The sequence below is a fragment of the Xiphophorus maculatus genome, chromosome 14 (genome assembly GCF_002775205.1).
Source record: "Xiphophorus maculatus strain JP 163 A chromosome 14, X_maculatus-5.0-male, whole genome shotgun sequence".
In the NCBI taxonomy this organism is placed as follows: domain Eukaryota; kingdom Metazoa; phylum Chordata; class Actinopteri; order Cyprinodontiformes; family Poeciliidae; genus Xiphophorus; species Xiphophorus maculatus.
This window is the reverse complement of record NC_036456.1, coordinates 8,819,796-8,841,918: the sequence shown is the minus strand read 5'-3', so window position 1 is coordinate 8,841,918 and position 22,123 is coordinate 8,819,796. Positions and strand designations below refer to the sequence as shown.

Below are 22,123 nucleotides of genomic sequence, written 5' to 3'. Positions count from 1 at the left end.
AGATGTTACGTGAATGGAGGAAAAGAGACTAATTGGGAATACCAAGTTACCAGGAGGAGTCTAGAAAAGTTTCCCTACGACTCACAGAAAAGCTACACATTAGAAGATGTGAAGATAACTGAATTCCAGTGCTTTGCTCGCAGGAGAGGAGTCTGTAAAAAGAGCGAAACTATCTCTTTGATTGTTTTAGGTAAAGTTAAAGGAATTTTTACATATTATTGGTGGTTATAAATTTTTTTAAAATTACAAAATGAAAACATGTGCAGACCACACTTCAATTTTTTTTTCTAGCTGGAGAGATAAAATCAATTGACAATGTTGGATTTTCCGCCACCTGGTGGTGTCAGTGAAGCGGTGCATAAACAAAGAAGAAAAATGTATCCAAGCATTTTTTTCTTTCAGAATTAAAATACAGATATTACAAAACAATCACAGCAAACACAGTGTACATAAACAGAAGCATAAATGACCATCAATTATTGTTTTGTTAGTTTAAATGTAACAATGGATTAATTTACAAGGAGAAGAAATCTGTAAAAAATTTACAAATGTTTACTGTGAGAGCTCAGATAAAAAATGCAGTTGCTGTTTTTGTTTAATTGTATTATTTCGTGGGGACTGAAGAATATATTTCTTTGTATTAATTTTCATAAGGGGAGTTAAATCAATACATTTCGCCACCTATTGCTTTGTACATATACAATTAGCTTGACAGAGATATGTTGTAAATTGTTAGAAGACATTTTAAAAAACTAAAATTGACTATTTTTTGATTTGTTGATTTTCATAACAGCGGAAAAACCCAGAGCTACACTGACAGCAGGTCCAACATCCATACCAGTAGGGGGCAGTGTGACACTGAGATGCTTGATAGAGAGCTCCGTTGGATGGAAATACAGGTGAGCAGCTAATGGTAAATTATTGGATAAGTTTAAAGGGACATAATGCAGATCACCCGGTTAAGAAATTATTAGGAGAGTGTTGGGAAAGAGGAAAGAAACAAATGGATAGCTTTGGGTGGGTTGGGGATGATAGAGCGAAACTTTTTAATGTATATTATAAGGAATTTAGTCCAACTGTATTGTGGCCTTTGAGACCGACATGGACTTGGAAATATATTAATGTAGACAGAACACTAACAAATATTAGGAAAAGGAACACATTAGATACTTGCCAAGAATTTTATAATCAAATGCAGAATAAATATAATGAATATTTGCAAATTTATACGGATGGGTCGAAAGACCCTAAAAGTGAAGCAACCAGTATAGCCATAGTGATTCCTGAATTAAAGATTAGTATTTCAAAAAGAACATCTGATTATTTGAGTGTATTCGCAGTAGAACTAGGTGCTATTTTAGTAGCTTTAGAATGGGTGGAGGAAACTGATAGGAATAAAATAATAGTTTGTAGTGATTCTCTATCTGCGTTGACGAGTATCGGAAAGGGACGTACAAAAAATCATCAAAATATTTTATATGAGATTATGGCGGTTCATCATAGGATATGTGAACAAAATAAAAATGTTGTATTATTCTGGACTCCTGCTCATGTAGGTATTATGGGGAATGAAAGAGCGGACAGGCTGGCGAAGGAGACAATTAAAAAAGATGATATTGATATGCAAATAAAGTTATCTAAATCTGAAGGCAAAAGTATAATTTGGAAAGAAAGCAAGAAGATATGGGAAGATAGGTGGGTAAATGAAATAAAAGGAAGACATTTATTTAGAATACAAAAAACAGTCGATGTAGAAAGGATCAGAGGATTAAACAGGAGGGAAGAGATAATTATAAATAGAATACGAACTGGGCATAGTTTCCTAAACGGAACTCTTTTTAAGATGGGGAAACACCTTGCTGGTTTATGTAGATGGTGTGATGAAGTAGAAACAGTGGAACATGTTTTGATTAAATGTAGGAAATACGCAAGTCAAAGAAGATTATTAAAAACAGAACTAGGTGTTAGTAGGGAATTGAAATTTGACAAGGTGATCGATCAGCTGAATAGTATTGAGGGGAAAAAGAAGATTTTTCGTTTTTTAAAAAACACTGGGATTTTTAAGAGTCTTTGAGGAGTAGGTGGTAGGAGTCAATAGAGGGCAGTAGTGCAACATAATTGGATGCAAGCTGCCGTTAAAATCTAAAGAAGAAGAAGAAGAAGAAATACAGGTGGTTGAGACGGATTTCAGGCACCCATGAAGAGATCAGCACAGGTAATGAAGAAAACAGAGATATTACTGTGAAACAAGGAGGAATCTACTGGTGTGAGGGACAGAGAGGAAATCCTCAGTTCTACAGCCAACCCAGCCACGAAGTCACACTTGAGAAAACTTGAGTTTTTTTCTTGAAAACAGTTGCAAAACTGTAAGAAATTAAGTCAACTTAATCTACTTAAGCAATGCTTCTCATGTGATTTTATGTTTTTTTTTCAAACAAACTAATATTATTATTCTGTAAACAGTATCCAACAAGGTTTTAGTGTCCTGCCAGCCAAACGGCCCTGATGTCTTCAGTGGTGAGTCGATCACTCTGACATGTGAGGTCCAGGGAGGAGAAACCACTGAGTGGACGTGTGAATGGAGGAAATCTGGGTCAATAATACACAGAATATACAGTAAAGACTGGACTTTCATTGTCTCTGAGTCCAGCAGTGGAAACTACATGTGTCAGTGTAGAAGCAGAGATGACTGGTATTCTTCAACACAGTGGAGTGAAGCTATCAAACTGTCTGTATCAGGTAAGTTATGTTTGTTGGGGTTGTTTTTCTACCTCTAAAATGAAAAACAAAGAAACTAATTTAATCTCAAACAGCATTTTGAAAATCTTGTTCAAAAGTGGCCAAAATCAGAAAATGAATAAGTATTTTCTTAAATGTTAATAGATACTATACAATTCTTACACATGCTAATCTGTCAAAGACATTTGATTTGTTTTTTTCTTGGAAACTCAATTAAGTTTTCTCACATGACTTCTTGTTTCTCTCCATATCTGATGTAAACAGTTTCCAACAAGGTTTTTGTGACTCGACAACCAAACTGGCCTCAGATGTTCAGTGGTGAGTCGATCACTCTGACATGTGAGGTCCAGGGAGGAGAAACCACTGAGTGGACGTGTGAATGGAAGAGATCTGGGTCAATAATACACAGAATATACAGTAAAGACTGGACTTTCATTGTCTCTGAGTCCAGCAGAGGGGATTACACATGTCAGTGTAGAAGAAGAGATGACTGGTATTCTTCAACACAGTGGAGTGAAACCATCAGACTGTCTGTATCAGGTAAGTTATGTTTGTTGTGTATTTTGAGATTTATTTGTTGTCAGTAGTGCATTTGGTCTCAGAACTCTCTCATGTTTGCTATTTATTTTTCTTTAATAGCAGGTAAACCAAAGGTCCAGTTGAGTGTTAACAGTCTGGAGATACCAGGCAGAGTAACTCTGACCTGCTCAGTGACTCCATCATCAATTGGCTGGAAATATTACTGGTTCAGAGATGAGAAATCTGCTGAACCTCTGATGACACAAGAACCTGTTTTCTCTCCAAATGAACTGAAGAGTGTCTCAGAGAAAAGCCTCTACTGGTGCAGAGGAGGAAGAGGAGAACCAGTTTACTACACAGACTACAGTAATCCAATCACAGTCAGTAATAATGGTGAGTCTAACTAGGCTTTGTTTCTAATACAAAGGGTCAAAAGTAATACTGTCTGTTTCATTGTATTAGTTTAAATAGTTTTCAAAAAATGTCTAATATGTTTTTTTAATGAACAAAATCACAATGTAACAAGTCCATGTTAATCCTGTTGACTTAAAAGTTAATTTGTTTATTGTATTTTTGTTATTATGCATCTTCTTGTACAACCTTTGAGAGGAACAAGACAAATACTGAGGATGATTATGAAGTCATGTGTTTCTGTAAACAGTGAATGTTGTCATAATGTCTTGTTTTTTTCTAGTAACTGTATCCAATCCTGTCAGCTTTTCAATCCATGTGATGTTGATCGTTGGACCAGTTAGTGGAGTCATTCCCATCATCCTCCTGCTCTTGTGGCGGAGTTACAAAAGGTCCATGGGTGAGAACTTTTTCCTCTCATCTTATTGCTTCTTAACTTCTTCTGTACATGCATGTTTTGAAATAGAGTTAATCAATGTAATTCTGTTGTCAATGATCCAAATGGTTTTGTCATCTTCCCCAAATTTGTGCAGCATCAGGTGAGTATGAAATATCTACACTCTCTCATCTCGGTCTCAAACTTTTCTTTCTTTCAATGTTAAATTTTATCCACTTTATTATTTTTAGGTTATTTCAGTCTGAAAGCAGCAGCCAGAGGCCGACCACTAATCATGGAGTGAACCAGACTGAAAGTGATTACAGTTCTCTGCTGCATGGTTAGTCACAGTAAAAACATCTGTATTACCTTGTAAGTTTAAAGATGAGCTAAATGTCAATGTGAAAATCAAGCTAATTATCACCACCATAACTGCAGAAAGAGCATAGCATGAAAACGGACAATATATATATTTAATTTTATATAACTTTAACCAGATCTGGTTATTTCTTTGACTTTTTTTATATTTACTGTAGGCACCACGTCTGTGTATGAGACAATCCATAACCGTGGAGCCACTGGAAATGGTAACGTATTTGTACTAAAACAACCAAGTTATTAAAGGTGACTGATTACATGTGAATCAGATCAATCCTCAGCTGTCAAATACTCAGAGCGATGTCAAACAATTTAAACATATGAGGTGGTTAATAGTAAAATTCTCAGGAGATTTTGAAACACTAGTTTATGTTTTCTGTGTTCTTGGCAATTTCAACAGAGAGACTTCCTGATCCAGAAGAAGGTTCTGTTTACATTAATGTGAGACCAGAAAATTACAGCTCAGCATGAAGGTCAGATAAATACCTGCCTTGATTATTATCACTTATGTTTTTAATTATTCGCATATGATTAAGTGGATGTTAATCATAAACATCCACATTTATATATTGTATTTAAAGTTCTAATATTGTGTCATGAAGTGATGACTGTATGCCGTTTGTCTTTGTTCTCTAAAAACACTTTCTCATTCTGACAATGGTAACTATTCTGTTTTTTTTGTCTTTTTATTATTTCAGTTTCACGTGACTCTGGTTTCTGACTTAAACTCCCAGTTCAAGTCTATTACCCACTAGGTTTCTTTTGGATATTTAAATCACACTTTTCATTAGTTTTAATCAGCAGCTGTTTCCAATACACATTTTTTTGAATGAGTTACATAAAGTATTAGGATGCCTTGTGACATATATGATCTGTGTTTGCAGGAAATTGGAGTCCAGCTGCAACAGATGCTCCAGTTTTTATTCTCATATCAGGAGAAGCTGTGGACAACACTGCCGCCCTGCAGGCTGCTGCTTCGTTCTGCAAGTCTTTGACTCATCTGATGTGTTTTCATATTTTCATTATTTGTTGTGTTGATTATTGTATTTCCCCAGATTTAAGATGCAAAAGATGTTTTAATGTTGATATAGCTCATATGTTATAGATGAGTTAAAAAATCCATGAATTTAAAGTTTGGAAGATTCCAGTGAGATAAAAACAAAAGATCAACATTACAAACACCATTGTTACCCATAGAGCAGCATTTGACGCTTTCACACTTTTGCTATGTTTTTAATGAATATATTGTCGCACAGTTTGACTATTGGTGCCTCAATGAAACGTTCATAATGTACATAATGTACAAATGTGTAAAACATTAATAAATATTCATAGACACTGATGGTGTTCAGGTTGTGCTTTGATTGCTGCTTTGGTGGCAATGAATGTTAAAATATGAGAATGAGGCCTCTGGAGCATTTCCCAGAAACCCATCAACCAGAAAACCTGCAGACTCCAAACTAGTGAAATGTGTTTCAGTCCATAACACCGAAACACATTTGTACCACAGATAAGTTTGGATCTTCAGTTTTAATCTAACATGTTTTTAGACCAGAAGAGTTTACAAACTCCAGAGAAATGCACTTCACACTAGAGACACAGTTGCCCCAAATGTGGGGCTTTTCCCCCCCATTATACTCCACACACTGCCAGACAAGACAAGTTTAAAAGAGAGGAAACAAAGAAATATTGTTTAGACTAAAAATGTTCTTTCATAGGTTAAAATTTGTTTGTATTCTTTGACCTGTTAGTATCATCTAGTGGTTAATGTTGGTATTCCAGGTCTGTTAGAAACAGGAAGGCCCCATGTTTAGACAATTAAGTCTTCCTGTTTGCTGCAGCTCAAACTGTTTGTTGTTTTATGTTATTCATTACCATCTTTGTTGGTTTAAAGGTTTTGGGGAAACATTGATCATTCTCACATTAAGATATTTTATTAATTTGCCATGAAGTTTATCTACCTGTTTTCTTATGATATCTGCTCTCTGTACATATATGTTCAAAGTTGATTTGTGTCTTTACTTTTTTTTTCCATAACTGCACCTGGTTTTTCAGAATTTCTGTAACATTTTTTGCCTTTTTTTGCACTTCCATAGAAGGTCACACTGACCCTGGTGCTTTCGTTGGACCGTAAGCGCTGAATCTAAAGAGCACAAGTGGTTCTCATGCGAATCTTTTTTTTTTTTTAGCTTTTTGCACCTTTCTAAATGCAGAACTACTTCACATCTTTCCCAGTGTCACTGATCTCTTATCTGCCTCTGTTTCCACCTGTGGTCTTATGTGACAGGTGAGATCATTGTGTCACTTGTATTTTAGAGACTAAAGGTAATTATAAAAATAGTTCCTCAGTTGGTTTCCCATGCTCTAGAAACCACATGCTGTTTTTGCTCGAAACAACTAATTCAACTTTATCTAAATGTTACAATTGAATCTGTTGGAAAAAAGTGGAAAATCATTGATGTTTTTGCTTCCAGTCGTTCCTGGAGTGAGAAATTCATCCTCAGGTCGGATTTCAAATAAACGAGCAGAAGATACAAAAAAAAAAGAGACTTTAAAGGCTTATGTAAGCTTTATAGAACTGAATTTCTCCAAAGTCTAAAAGAAGAGAATACCTGCTTACATTTAACATCTGTGTTTTGTTTGTCCACTTTTATTTATTCACTTGTTGCCACTGATGCGTGAAACGTTTGTCTTATTTTAACCCGACCTTCTCGTCAGTGGACAGGAAAAGTCCCGGCGGTTTGTAGCAGAAACAAAGCACACAGTGATGTCAGTGTTAGTAAATTAAGACCTAATGACCTCAGTCTGAGGCGTTAAGTCTGAGGTGATCTGTTTATTTAAAGCAGTAGTAATTTGTCCCCTAATAAAAAAAATATCAAATTGACCAAAGTGGTAAAACCGGCGTGAAGCGAGGATGGAGAGCATCTCGGTTTCTGTGCTGGGCTTCTTGTGTAAGTAATTACTTTCTGTGTTTGGATGGTGAAAATGGAGGAAAATATTTCAAGCAAATTGAGATTAATATTTAATTACAAAAGCAAGCTTTCTATTGCGCTTCTTTCCTGTTGTCATAGTTTCCTTTCTCCTTTAAATATTTGATCGTCCACTGATTTGATCATCGCAGCAACACGGCAATATGATCCAAAAGGTGCTGATTATTACAAACGGTGCAAACTTGAATTGGAAACTACATTTATTGTGAATTTTGTGTTGAAAGGCTGAAAACGTCAGAGTCAGGGTGTCAAGTATTCGAAGTGCAGTTTAGTCTCATAATTCACAAAATTAACTAACTGTGACTTTTACTGACAAAACAAAAATAATCCTGAATGTTGTCTTCAAAGGAAATGGATGCATTTGTTAAACAGAACAACAGAGTCGATGGTGAATTTGTGGATGGGACAGACTTTTATTTTATCTTAACTTCTGTAGTGTTTAATGTTTATAATGTTAATAAGATTTCAACCTTTATTTCAGTGCTCAGCACATTTCTCTGCTATGGACAAACTCAAGGTAGTTTTTAATCTTTATTTTAATAATGTACCTCCACTTTTTTCTTCATCATATACTGTTTATGTACCTATTTTGTTTCTATTCACAGCAGACAGACCCACGGCCACATTGACAGCAGGTTCAACAACCATACCAGTAGGGGGCAGTGTGACACTGAGCTGCTCAGTGGAGCCCTCTGCTGGATGGAAGTACAGATGGTTCAGACAGACCCCAGACACACGTGAAGATCAAGTCAGAACAAATAATAATGAAAACAGCGTTATCACTGTGACACAAGGAGGAATCTACAGGTGTGAAGGAGAGAGAGGAAAACCAGAATCCTACAGTGAATCAAGTGACGAGGTCACCGTCCAGATAAGCTGTAAGTTTAATCATTTTATTGACACTGTAGAATTGCATATTTTTCTTGAACATTGTTTGCCTTTGTACTGAAACAGTTAATGTTGTATTTTTTTAATGGTTCTGTTTGTTTTCCTACGGTTCATATCTGATGTAAACAGTTTCCAACAAGGTTTTTGTGACTCGACAACCAAACTGGCCTCAGATGTTCAGTGGTGAGTCGATCACTCTGACATGTGAGGTCCAGGGAGGAGAAACCACTGAGTGGACGTGTGAATGGAGGAGATCTGGGTTGGCCACTCAAAGAGTATATGGTAAAGACTGGACTTTCAGACTCCCTGACTCCAGTAGTTTAGACTACATGTGTCGTTGTAGGAGAAGAGATGACTGGTATTCGTCAACGAAGTGGAGTGAAACCATCACACTGTTTGTATCAGGTGAGTTATGTTTTTTGTTGTTTTTTGAGAGTTGGGTTGAAGCAAAAGTAAGCTAAACAACAGATGAGCAGGGAACCTCCTGCACTGTATCATGAGAGCTATTTTTTTATGCTCTGAGTTGGTCTGAAGCAAATCTAAACCACTGCTTACTGCTGCCCTACCAGCAGGGGGCTCCAGGAGAGTTTAGACTGTTGCTGAATACAGATGTATTAATAAACAAATGAAAGGGACTTTATATATTATACAGTGTAGCCTACTATAAAGATGTCATTAGACTGAGAAAAATAAAAACAAAAAGCTTGTTTAAAAGAAAGATAAAAGCAATCAGATGTAGATTTTCTCTATCTTATCCATCTGAAATATTCATGAGAAGTTGCTTAGGGGATTTTAACTATCTACGAATGGAAAAAACATGTAGTTTCAGCTCTGTGTCATGTCTGACACCTACTCTCTATCTACATAAAACAGTCACATGTGTTTCCATCTCACCCTCCCAAAAACTGCTTTTTTTCTGTACTTTTTGAGGTTTTTAGAATTTTCTTTTTTGTCAAATAGTGACATTTTTAGTCACTAACTCTTCATAATTACATCATTTACTTTGCCAAAGTTAAGTCACATTATGTTTTGGGTTGTGAACTGCCTTTACCAAAATATCTTTTTCTTGCTTTTTTAAATAGCTTTTAACAAAGTCTCACAAAAAGCCCAGGCAGTTGCTCATCTTGACCCAATGGTTGAAGAGCTGCACAAGAAAATTCTCAGCTTTTACTCTGTTAGCGGTTTTGTACATATAAACTTAGTCTGATAGAAACATAATTTAACAACAATGGTTGATTATAAAGTTTACCCATTTTCCTTTCTATCATCTACAGACAAACCCAGAGCCAAACTGACAGCAAGTTCAACAACCATACCAGGAGGGGGCAGTGTGACACTGAGCTGCTCAGTGGAGCCCTCTGCTGGATGGAAATACAGATGGTTAAGACGGATCTCAGACACTTCTTTTGTTGAACTCAGAACAAATAATGAAGAAAACAGAGAAATCACTGTGACACAAGGAGGAATCTACAGGTGTTATGGAGTGAGAGGAAATCCTGAATTCTACACTGAACCAAGTGATGACGTCACTATCCGGATAAGCTGTAAGTTTCATTATCTTATTATCTCATTGAGCTTTAGCATTGCTCAATAGCTTAAACACTGTTTGGTTTATGATGCTTGGTGGGGCCGTTGTTAGCACTTGACACAATCAGGTTGTGGATTTGAATCCCAGCCTGAGACCTTTGCATGTAGAGTTTACATGTTGCTACGTCCATGTGTGCATCTTTCCAGGTACTCTGGTTTCCTCTCACAGTCCAAAAACTTGACTGTTAGGTTAGAGAAATAACATTCAGTTTCTACGCTCCAATAATCTTTAACAAACTTCTGGAAAACTGCAAAGATTTAAATCAAGGCTAAAAACCCACCTGTATAAAGTTGCCTTTTACTCAAAATAAGTGGAACATTGATCAATATAATTGATGCATATTTTTGATGATGACATCTGATGAAATTTAATGTTTGTTGCTGTTTACTGAATGATGTTTGTGTAAATCACTTTGAACTTCCTTGTTTCTGAAATATGCTATTCAATTAAACTTGACTTGACATTGGTTAAATTACTCTTAACTATCACCTAATTTCAATGTGTGAGAGCACTTCTAGGTGATAGGTGTTGGATGGATGCTTACATTTGTGTTAAAACATTAAATGTTGTTTTTATTAATGTTTCTTTTCATGTCTGATGTAAACAGTTTCCAACAAGGTTGTTGTGACTCAACAACCAAACCGGCCTCAGATGTTCAGTGGTGAGTCGATCACTCTGACATGTGAGGTCCAGGGAGGAGAAACTACTGGGTGGACGTGTGAATGGAGGAGAGATGGGTCAATAATACACAGGACAAACAGTAAAGACTGGACTTTCAGAGTCTCTAGGTCCAGCAGTGGAGACTACATGTGTCAGTGTAGAAGCAGAGATGACTGGTATTCTACAACACAGTGGAGTGAAACCATCAGACTGTCTGTATCAGGTGAGCTATGTTTATTGTTTATTGAGAGTCGGGTTGAAGCAAAAGTAAACAAAACAGCAAATGAGCAGGGAGACCTCCTGAACTTACACAGATCCAACAATACAGTCATATTCAATAACAATCAGGCTTCATTTCAGATTAAAAATATAAATTCAGAATAACATTTAAGCAGATACACAACAAAAACCCAAATGTCAAATAAGCAGTGACAGAGAACGTGAACATTGCAAAAGTTAATTCAACAACATCAAGTGTAAAATATCTCCCTATGATGTGAAGTGTTGGTGTAAATATTCAGAGTTGAAATAGGTTTTTTAGAATTTACTCATTACACTGTTACTTCTCAAGCGTTAAAGGAAATACACTCTTTTTGAGCTACTAAACACTGTAAGCCAGTGTTACTGAAAATTCTCCAAACCGAGTGTAATAAATATAATGTAATTATGTACTATTTTACTATAAACCTTTTTAACATATACACTTATTAAAATCAACAATTACTTAAAATATTTACTATAAATATTTCTCAGACATACAGATAAATTTACCATAAAATATTTAAGATAAAATATTTGATAAAATACATCCTGCACATTTTATTAATTTATTAAATTATTTTACAGAAATAAATTTAGCCAGAAATAGCACGCTATTCAGTGGACAATGGTGATGATGGAGGTATTAGTTCTCTCTGCAGTTGATGGATCGTTGGTTTGATTCCTGGTCTGCCCGCCCTCTTCATTTGTGTCTCTGGGTGAGACACTTCACCATGTTGGGCTTATGGTGCAAAACTGTAGCCTCCCTTCTGTCAGACTACTGTAGCTTGTCATTTTGCACTATTACATATTAATTAGAAGCAACACTTGGAAAAGCAACACTGGAACTGTTATGAATCTCCATAGAGATGCACAATCAAGTTTACTGTTTAACTCAATTTAACTCTAATCAGAGCCAAATCAATTCTGAAAAGTTCAAACTTATAGCAGAGAACTGAATACTTAGTGCATGACTATAGGAAGATGAAGCCTGTGGGCTACAAAGGTCTAAAGTCCTTTTGTCAAGAAACTCCTGAACCAGAAACAACACCTGAAGCGTCTCACCTGGGCTACAGGAAGTAAAAGAACTGGCGATACAAAGTCTTCTTCTCAGAACAAAGTGAAGTATCTTTTCATTTGGGTTTAGATTGTTGTTATCCATAAGTCATATTTGTCAAAATTATAAGAAACAAATTAGAAACAAATTATAAGAAACAAATGCTCTAAATATTTTCTATACATATAACTAATCTATATAATATATCACCTTCACTTCCTGAAATGAGTGACAAAAACATAACATTGTTTTATGATATTTCAACCATTTAGGCCAGTGGTGCCCAAAGTTGGTCCTCCAGGACCTGCATCCTGCATGTTTTAGTTCTCTCCCTGGTTTAACACACCTGGATCAAATGGTGGCTCATTAGAGGCCTAAGAAGAACATTGACCTGCTGAAAAGGTTGTTACTACCACCAGGGAGAGAACGAAAACATGCAGGATGAGGACCAACTTTGGGCACCACTGGTTTAGACTGTACATGTAAAATTAATTTCATAATAAAATGACAGTAAAAACTGTTTTGATAAGTTGAAAAACAAATTGTGACATGTACCTATATATATTTTCAATAACACCAGATAAACCCAGAGCCAAACTGGCAGCAGGTTCAACAACCATACCAGTAGGGGGCAGTGTGACACTGAGATGCTCAGTGGAGCCCTCTGCTGGATGGAAATACAAATGGTTCAGACGGACCTCAGACACTCCTGAAGTTCAAGTCAGAACAAATAATAAAGAGAACAGAGAAATCACTGTGACACAAGGAGGAATCTACAGATGTATGGGAATTAGAGAAAAACAAGATTTCAACAGTGATTCAAGCGATGAGGTCAATATCCAGATAATTTGTAAGTTCAATCATTTTGTTTACATTGTAACAATGGTTTTCTTGAACACTGCTTGCACATGTACAAAAACAGTTAACGTTACATGTTTCAATGACAACTGTCCATATGGAAACAGTTTCCAACAAGGTCTTTGTGACTCGACGACCAAACCGGCCTCTTGTCTTCATTGGTGAGTCGATCACTCTGACATGTGAGGTTCAGGGAGGAGAAACCACTCAGTGGACGTGTGACTGGAGGACACCTTGGACAGCTATATACAGGACAAACAGTAAAGACTGGACTTTCATTGTCTCTGAGTCCAGCAGAGAAAACTACATGTGTCAGTGTAGAAGCAGAGATGACTGGTATTCTTCAACACAGTGGAGTGAAACCATCAGACTGTCTGTATCAGGTGAATCATCAATGTTTTGTCTAATCTGTGGGAAATTGCTCTCCTATATCTGTTGGATAAAAGAAAAAAAACCCTACAGGTTATTTCTCTGTAGATACAATTGATATTGTTTTCTGACAAATAGACCAGGAACAGCAAGTCTCAGAACTTTTAACCAAAGTTTGATGTTTAGTGAATGATGCTTTTGTCATTTTCTGTATGGTGAACTCACTAACAGGTAAACCAAAGGCCCAGTTGAATAGTAATAGCAGAGAGATACCAGCAGGAGGCAGAGTGACGCTGACCTGTATAGTGGACTCATCGTCATCTGGTTGGAAATATTTCTGGTACAAAGAGCGAGACTCCTCAGAGCCTCTGACCAGAGAAGAAGCTGTTTTCCCTTCAAATGGACAAATGAGTGTCTCAGAGGAGGGACTGTACTGGTGCAGAGGAGGACGAGGACGACCAGTTTACTACACAGACTACAGTGACAGAATCAGCATCACTAAGAATGGTGAGCTTAACGTGACTCGTTTCTGATACAAAAAAAAAATCAAGAAGTAATTAATGTTGTTGTGTTGTCACTAGTGATGGAGTATCACAATCAGCATCAAATGAACATAGATTTAAACTTTCATAGATCAAATCCTTTCACAATTTCCACTTGCAGCAAGCGTTTGAAATGTTGATATTTTAATATCTTCTTTATTATTTAAAGCATTTAGAAAGGAGCAAGGTAATAACTTACTGCACTGGTGTGTTCAAATTTAAAGTAACACTTTTCTGGAATAGAGAGAATGACTTGGTAAAAATCTGCAGCTAATTTGCTTTTTTTTTATGTTTCTTATTTCCAGTAACTGTGTCCAGTCCCACCAGCTCTTCATTTCCTATGATGTCTATTATTGGACCATTTGTTGGAATCATTCTCATCATTCTCCTCCTCTTGTTGTGGCGTTACCGACTGTCAAAGGGTGAGATGTTTTTCTTCTGATACCGGAACAAATTGGTTCTTAACGTTGTTAATTAATCAAACGCTATTAGTATTTTAGCTTTGAAATACAGAACATAAGTTGTAATAATTATGTATTTTGTATCTTTCCCAGATTTGTCCTGTCTCAGGTTAGTAACATCTGGCATTTCATCTTAATCATGAACTATTAATCATTTCTGTCATTACTGAATTTAATCCACTTTCATATTTTTAGGTCATTTCAGTCTGAAAGCAGCAGCCAGAGGCCGACCACTAATCATGGAGTGAACAAGACTGAAAATGATTACAACTCTCTGCTGCATGGTTAGTCACAGAGTAAAAAAAACTGCATTTTCTTAACTTAATTATTCATAATTAATGTTTTGTCATTTCTTTGCTGTGATGCATCTTCATAACAAAGGAAAATATCACAATAGAGCTAATTCTGTCTGACAAACGCGAAACAACAGGGTTAAACTCCTGGGATGTGTTGGTGCTAAACGTCATCGTTACGTCAGCATTAATATCCACTATGATTATATCTCTGTTTCTTAATTTAGCAAAATGCAGCTATATCATTACCATGAGTTGCTTTCATGAAAACAATTCATGAAACAAACTGAACTGCTTCACGAACTGAAACAGTTCAAGAAACAATTGTTTCAACTCAGCAATTAAAGTTATTGTTTGTCAGTAAACAGCAACTGACAGCTTTCCTCTTCAGATGCAGCTAAATAAGGAAAATATAAAAGAGAATTAAATAAATCTTGAAATTTTATATAACTGCATACAATAATAATCAGAAATCAGAACTTTTTATGAATTAATTAATTTTTTTTTACATTTGTTATGTACCATAGGCACCTCTTCTATCTATCACATTATCCGTCCGCGTGGAGCCGCTGGAAATGGTAATGTATATATTTTACTACAGAGCTGGAACAACCAAGTGATTAGAGGATATATAATGTCAAATTCTGAAATATTTCCATTACAGATGAAGCTGTGACATACACAAAGAGAAGAGGTAAATAAGTGAAAAAGAGTTGAAGAAGAAAAAATGAGAATATTTCTAAATATTAATTATTTTCTTTTTCCATATTCTTGTTATAATTTTAACAGAGAGACCTCATCATCCAGAGGAAAGTTCTGCTTATGTCAATGTGAGACCAGGAAATAACAGCTCAGCCTGAAGGTCATATGAGGAAATATTCCTACTGCATTTAAAAGTTCTACTTACAGTTCTGATTTTTGTTATGAATTTACTACCGTATCCCAGCTGTCTTCATTCTCTAACAAAGTTTACTGACAATCACATTGCTGTATTTTTGAAAAAAGTGTCCTGTGATCTGCCTTGTAGGCTGCATGCTGTGCTGGTTTATTCTGCACTGTAATCTAATCTAGTAACTCAAATATGAGTTGATTTAATCCAGGTGCAATAGTCATTTCTTACCAAGATTCATAAAATGAAATAAGAAAATTGCTGTCATCATTCTTACTCAGCATTTGTAGCTTTTCCGCTTTTCCTCTGCAAGCAGTAAAAAAACAATATTTGTACAGTTTGAATATTGTGGTGCTTTTATTGTTCCTTTTGTGAATAATATGAGAATAAAGCCTCTGGAGCATTTTGAAATGTTAATCCGTATTTTACTGTCTTCTTTATTATTACTTACAAGGAAAATCCCAGCCCCTTAGGTTTAAACACATTACTAAATATTTTTGTTTAGTCTTTCATTATGAATATTAGTGAAGCTCAAAATGTTTTGTAGCAGCTCAAAACTAAACAGAAACCAAAACATGAAGAGAGGGAAGCTAAATATTTCAAAATTGTTAGACATGCAATTATAATAAGTATGAGTAGTTAGACTTTGAAAATAATCTCCATGACAACTTCGGTGTTTCGGAGCACCAGAGCAACTTGATGTTGGAGATCAGTGCATATCTTCAAGACTCAAAATGAAACAAAATGAAAAAGAATAAATAAATAAAAAAAATTATTTTTTTAAAATAAAAAATAATTTATTTTTTATTTAAAAATAAGTTACATTTTGGTTTGTTTTACTCCTTTAAATCTGGATGAATGTCTTGCAGCTCAGTAACATGACAATGAGGCTTTTAAACAGTAAATCAGTTGCAGTTCCTGGTAATGTCCACCAGGTGGTAGCAAAGAACATTTTAAATATTACACTAGTGAGTTTTAGTGCAGGAATCTGTCGATCGGTTCTTATGAGCAATTTTGAACACTTATAAACTACTAACTAACATGAAGTGAGATAATTTTATACATCAGCTTTCTTGTTTTTCCATTTGTATATTTGTAACCGATGAAGTAAAATATGACAACGACTGTCACATATTGTCAAATCCACAGACCGGTGGATGTCTGCTCTCTCCTCTTCCTCCTCTTCAGGATGTGACAGGTAGCTGCCGCTTCCAGGTGAAATGCATTTCCCTCATCAAGGATCAGTGCTTAGAGGAGTGGATTCCCAGAGACAAGACGCCAGACGGTTTACTACCACCAGGGCCGCAGTATAGGGGAGGAAAGTTATGACAATTCCAAGGGCCCCTGAACGACAGGGGGCCCTCCACAATTTATTTATTTATTTTTTGTTCATAGGAATTAAAAATAAAAATCGGGGCCCTGTCAATTACAAAAATAATCATATTGTATTTTTGAAGATTGATTTTAGCAGTAAAAATGTAATGTTCCCACTCCCAGACTAAAAAAACATCTATATTTTCAATGCTATGCTTTTCAAACTAACATTTTTTTAGCTGCTTTTTAGCCCTTTTTAAACTTAGAACTACTTCACATAATACAATTGTGAATTTTCTGCTGTTATCTGGCTCCACCCACCTAAGGCCTTATTTTAATGTGACAGGTGAGATCATTCTCTCACTTCTTTTGAGACACAAAGAGAAACTCTTAAAAATAGCCGACCAGTTGGTTGTCACGCACTCGAAACCAAATGCTGTTTTCACACAAAAAGGCTCCCACCTCATCTCAATGCTACTTTTGAATCCGTTATTGTTGCATTTCATTTTTCATAATTTTCACTTGAATAACTGCAAAAACACCTAGCATTTGAAAACAGGAATTTCCTTTCAAATGCTGTTTTGTTAGTTTGTGCACAACATCACACTGAGCTTGTTGTGAACTCGACTTATTTTAGTCCGACTTCTCGTCAATGGACAGGAAAAGTCCCAGCAGTTCGTAGCAGAAACAAACTTCACAGTGATGTCAGTGTTAGTGTGATCTCAGTCTGAGGTGAAAAATAGACTCTGCTTCTTGCTCTTCTCTTTATCTACAGACGCTGCGTTTGCATCTTGTCACTTCACTGAAGAAACGTTTGACTTAAGCAGAACAGCTGCATGGAAGCCAAGATGGGGAAAACCTTGGAGCCTATGCTGGGATTATTGTGTAAGTAAATCGCTTTCTGTGTTTCAATAGTGCAAATCAAGGAAAATATTATTATTGTTCAAAACAGGAGCTTTAGAAATGTGTCTTGTGCTTTTTTTATCCTGCTGTCATTGTTTCTTTATGCTGTAAGTATTTGACAATCTAGCCATTATAAATAATCCAATAAATTAGGAACATTCACTGATGACAGAGATTAGCAAATCTATCTCTGCCGATTGTAAAAAACGTGGAAATATAAAGTATAATGAAAACTGTAATGTGAACCAGAAGGCGTGGCCTGTAACTCACAATTCAACCTTTTATTTTAACTTAAAAGTCGACTGAATTTGGCTGAATATGATGTAAATCTGAGAATATTTTGTTGTCAGTGTGTCAAGTTTCTGAAGTGCAGTTCAATCTCATCAGACAGAAAAAAATATTTATGATAATGATAGCTGCAACCATTTATGTTGTTTTATTCAAAACAAAAAAATCCTGAATAATATGCATTTTAACAAAAAAATAAATTTGTTAAGTTGGTGCTAAATGTGAGTGTGAGACAAAATTCTGCTGCTTCATTTTATGTTGTTAAATATTTATAATACTAACAAGATTTCAACCTTTATTTCAGTTCTGAACTCACTGTTCTGCTGTGGACAAACTCACGGTAACGTTAATTTTTAATATTTATTTTAAAGATTTATTCTCTCAATAAAAACCTTGGCACAGGGGGCGATGTGGAGGTGTGGGGTGAGGGGGAGTGAGTGCAAGTGCCTCTTTTTGAGTTTCGTTTTTTTTTACATATTTTTTTTTACTGCATCAGGTGACCTTCTTGTGCTCCTTAACAATAACATTAAGTTAAAAATAACAATTTAGTAAAATAAATGAGTCTGGCTGCCCTCGGTCAAATAATAACGCTGAAACAGCAACATTATACCTATCAGGGAAACATGGACTACATTTGTTTTGCTTTGTCCCCACATGATGACAATAAGACAGTATAATCGAATAAATATTTGATTTTTGGTTAATATTTAATGTTGATTAATATTTACTGTTGCTATGTTGTTGTAGGATGTTTTAAGATCTTGTTCAATGGGTCCGTTTTTAACTTTGGGCCTCCAAAAGTCTCTTCACGGCCCTGCTCGTCTTTACTCCTGTATTTCACATCTTACTGTGTTTTTTTTTCTTTTTACTCTTTTTGTGTTTTGTCAGTGATTGTTAACTAGAAAAGAAATGTTGGTTCTGCTTTAGATGCTGTGCTGACTATTGAGCCCAACTGGTTGACTTTTTATTCTGGAGAGTTATTTGCCTGATGTAAAAATAACATTGATTGATGTTTTATTATATTTTCTGAGTAAATAAATATATCCAGTCATATTATACTATGAACATATATTTACTTTCAGACTAGAAAAAGACATTATTTCATGTCTTTTGTTGTAAGATGTACTTATTTTTGTTTCTATTAACAGCAGACAGACCCAGGGCCACATTGACAGCAGGTTCAACAACCATACCAGTAGGGGGCAGTGTGACACTGAGCTGCTCAGTGGAGCCCTCTGCTGGATGGAAGTACAGATGGTTCAGACGGACCTCAGACACACGTCAAGATCAAGTCAGAACAAATAAAGAAGACAACAGAGAAATCACTGTGACACAAGGAGGAATCTACAGGTGTGATGGAGTGAGAGAAAATCCTGCTATCATCAGCCTTCTAAGCCATGACGTTACCATTGAAACGGCCTGTGAGTTCCTTCTTGAAAAGTGTCTGAAATTAAATCCTTTTTTTTCTCTTTCTCTGATTTTATGTTTCTGCTCACATTTGATAAACAGTTTCCAACAAGGTTGTTGTAACTTGTTGTAACCAAACTGGCCTCAGATGTTCAGTGGTGATTCGATCACTCTGACATGTGAGGTCCAGGAGGAGAAACCACTGAGTGGACGTGTGACTGGAGGAGATCTGGGTCAATAATACACAGGACAGACAGTAAAGACTGGACTGTCTGAGTTTCTGATTCCAGCAGTGAAGACTACATGTGTCAGTGTAGAAACAGAGATGACTAGTTTTCTTTAACACGTTGTGATTTGTTTTGAGTTGGTCTGCAGCAAACTGAACAGAATCTCTGCTTTCTGCTGCTCTACCAGGAGCAGATAGGACTCTCTGGCAGTATAGTCTAGATATTTAGATAAAGATGTTATAAGTGACAAAATTGAAAACTTTATTAATGAAGCACAATTAAAAGACATATAATATAGATTTTCTAAAATATCCATCTAGAATATTCCAATTAAATTCATATGATTTCATGCATCTAATATAGATTCAGATAATGAGGATTTCAGATATAATATCTGGAAATTTAGGTTTGCTTGATCTTTAAATAGAATTTGTTTTAATAGGAATATGTGGCCGATTTAGTCCATCTAAGTAAGCCGTCAGTTTTAATACAGAGAGCAGGAAAGTCCACAGACTGAGACTGATAAACTGTGTGTGGCCGCCCTCCATCCACACAAACACTGTCTAATTTATGAAACTTGTTTGTTTTCCTTTATCTCTTTTAGCTGCCTGCATGCTTGTATACACATACACACACACACTCACACACACACACCCTCACACACACACATAGTGCACAGACGCGCAGAGCTAAGGTCAAAGGAAGTGACACACTAGGCTCTGTTTAGGGCGTAGCTGATAGAGACCCACAAAAGGAATCAGAAATTGTTGCTAGCAGCCATTTTGCTGTGTTAGCCCATAATGATGGCATAACACTGATCTGCAGCCATTGATGCTTGTAATTTTTTCCTGACTGGATCATTTTTTCATATTGGTATAGGTGAAACATATTTTTGTTATGTTATGAACTATGTGTTAGTAACTAACACAGTTAGTTAAGCTGTGTTGTCTAACTAGTTAGTTATTAATAACTATTATTAAAAACCATAAACAACCAAGCAGCATTTAAAAAGCTCCAACAACAATCACGCAGCTGCTGCTGTTTTATGCTGTCAATTAATTTCTGAATTAAATTCATATTTTCCCTGATCATTTCTATATATCTCAATTTGATCAAAATACTAATATAATTTTAAATATAACCTGGTATTTATGATCTATTTTATTGCCCAAGAGTTTTAAACCAGCTTTTAATTATGTTCTAATTTGCTAACAAAGTTTGACTTCATTGTGATTTTTTAAACAAACACAAAATAGATCCCAATTAACCCAGTTTGATTCTACAAACAGTATGATCAAATAAATATTAGATTTTTGGTTAATATTTAATGTTGATTAATATTTACTGTTGCTATGTTGTTGTAGGATGTTTTAAGATCTTGTTCAATGTGCCCCTTTTTAACTTTGGGGCCTTGGGGCCCTCCAAAAGTTTCTGCATGGCCCTGCTCATCTTTACTCCTGTATTTCACATCTTACTGTGTTTTTGTATTTTCACTCTTTTTGTGTTTTGTCAGTGATTGTTAACTAGAAAAGAAATGAACTAAATGTTGGTTCTGCTTTAGATGCTGTGCTGACTTTTGAGCCCAACTGGTCGACTTTTTATTCTGGAGAGTTTGTTACCTTTAGATGTGACATGAATGAAGGAGAAGATTCTGACTGGGAATACAAGCTGAACATTAATAATAAATCACATCTGTCCTACATACCACATAAAAGCAGCACGTTATTACTTCATAGTGGTGAATATCAGTGCTGTGGTTGTAGGAAGAGCTCAGATCAAACAAAATGCAGTAATATTGTCACTGTTTTAGGTAAACCTGAAGTATTTTAAATCACATTTTAACCTTAACCAATGGCAAACCTTGCAAAGTATATCCATATTTTTACTCTACTTCATTTCAGATATTTTATTTATTTATTTATTTGTTTGTATACACAAGAATAATCTGATCATCTTACTGGCAGTATTACTGCCTTTGTGAGTTTTTTTATGCAAAATGAAGTCAGTCACAAATCATAAAACATAACAAAACTAATTAAAAAATGTTTAACTTGAGAACCAACCACTGGATTTTTCTGTGGACAAAAACAAACTTGTTGTTTTAATTACCTCGTTAACTTAATGATGTAAAAATAACATTGATTGATATTTTATTATATTTTCTGAGTAAATAAATATAACCAGTCATATTATACTATGAACATATATTTACTTTAAGACTTAGAAAAATACATTATTTCATGTCTTTTGTTGTAAGATGTACTTATTTTTGTTTCTATTAACAGCAGACAGACCCACGGCCACATTGACAGCAGGTTCATCAACCATACCAGTAGGGGGCAGTGTGACACTGAGCTGCTCAGTGGAGCCCTCTGCTGGATGGAAGTATAGATGGTTCAGACGGACCTCAGACACTCCTGAAGCTGAAATCACAACAAATAATGAAGAAAACAGAGAAATCACTGTGACACAAGGAGGAATCTACAGGTGTGCAGGAGAGAGAGGAAATCCTGCTATCATCAGCCTTGTAAGCCAAGACGTTACCATTAAAACAACCTGTGAGTTCCTTCTTGAAAAGTGTCCGAAACCAAATCTACAAAATCCTTTTTTTTTTCTCTGATTTTATGTTTATGTTTGATAAACAAACCAATGGCCGCTCTCCATCCACACTAACACTGTCTACTTTATGAAACTTGTTGGGAATAAAT

At 35.6% G+C, this 22,123-nt stretch overlaps 1 protein-coding gene across 1 annotated transcript in view; it reads left to right on the top strand.

Annotated features, from left to right (window-relative positions):
- Positions 1-1,486: 1,486 nt before the first annotated feature.
- The window catches only part of LOC102234831, a 28,284-nt gene continuing 7,647 nt past the window's right edge, over positions 1,487-22,123 (top strand). Inside the window, exons 1-23 of the mRNA XM_023346672.1 lie at positions 1,487-1,508; positions 2,464-2,739; positions 3,004-3,279; positions 3,379-3,651; positions 3,953-4,208; positions 4,297-4,385; positions 4,582-4,632; positions 4,824-4,892; positions 7,748-7,930; positions 8,019-8,291; positions 8,431-8,706; positions 9,576-9,845; positions 10,497-10,772; positions 12,445-12,714; positions 12,830-13,105; positions 13,323-13,598; positions 13,939-14,055; positions 14,188-14,203; positions 14,290-14,378; positions 14,915-14,965; positions 15,052-15,081; positions 15,177-15,241; positions 16,465-16,561. Of these exons, the coding sequence (XP_023202440.1) occupies positions 1,487-1,508; positions 2,464-2,739; positions 3,004-3,279; positions 3,379-3,651; positions 3,953-4,208; positions 4,297-4,385; positions 4,582-4,632; positions 4,824-4,892; positions 7,748-7,930; positions 8,019-8,291; positions 8,431-8,706; positions 9,576-9,845; positions 10,497-10,772; positions 12,445-12,714; positions 12,830-13,105; positions 13,323-13,598; positions 13,939-14,055; positions 14,188-14,203; positions 14,290-14,378; positions 14,915-14,965; positions 15,052-15,081; positions 15,177-15,241; positions 16,465-16,561 (3,877 nt within the window). The remainder of the gene's footprint in view (positions 1,509-2,463; positions 2,740-3,003; positions 3,280-3,378; positions 3,652-3,952; positions 4,209-4,296; positions 4,386-4,581; positions 4,633-4,823; positions 4,893-7,747; positions 7,931-8,018; positions 8,292-8,430; positions 8,707-9,575; positions 9,846-10,496; positions 10,773-12,444; positions 12,715-12,829; positions 13,106-13,322; positions 13,599-13,938; positions 14,056-14,187; positions 14,204-14,289; positions 14,379-14,914; positions 14,966-15,051; positions 15,082-15,176; positions 15,242-16,464; positions 16,562-22,123) is intronic.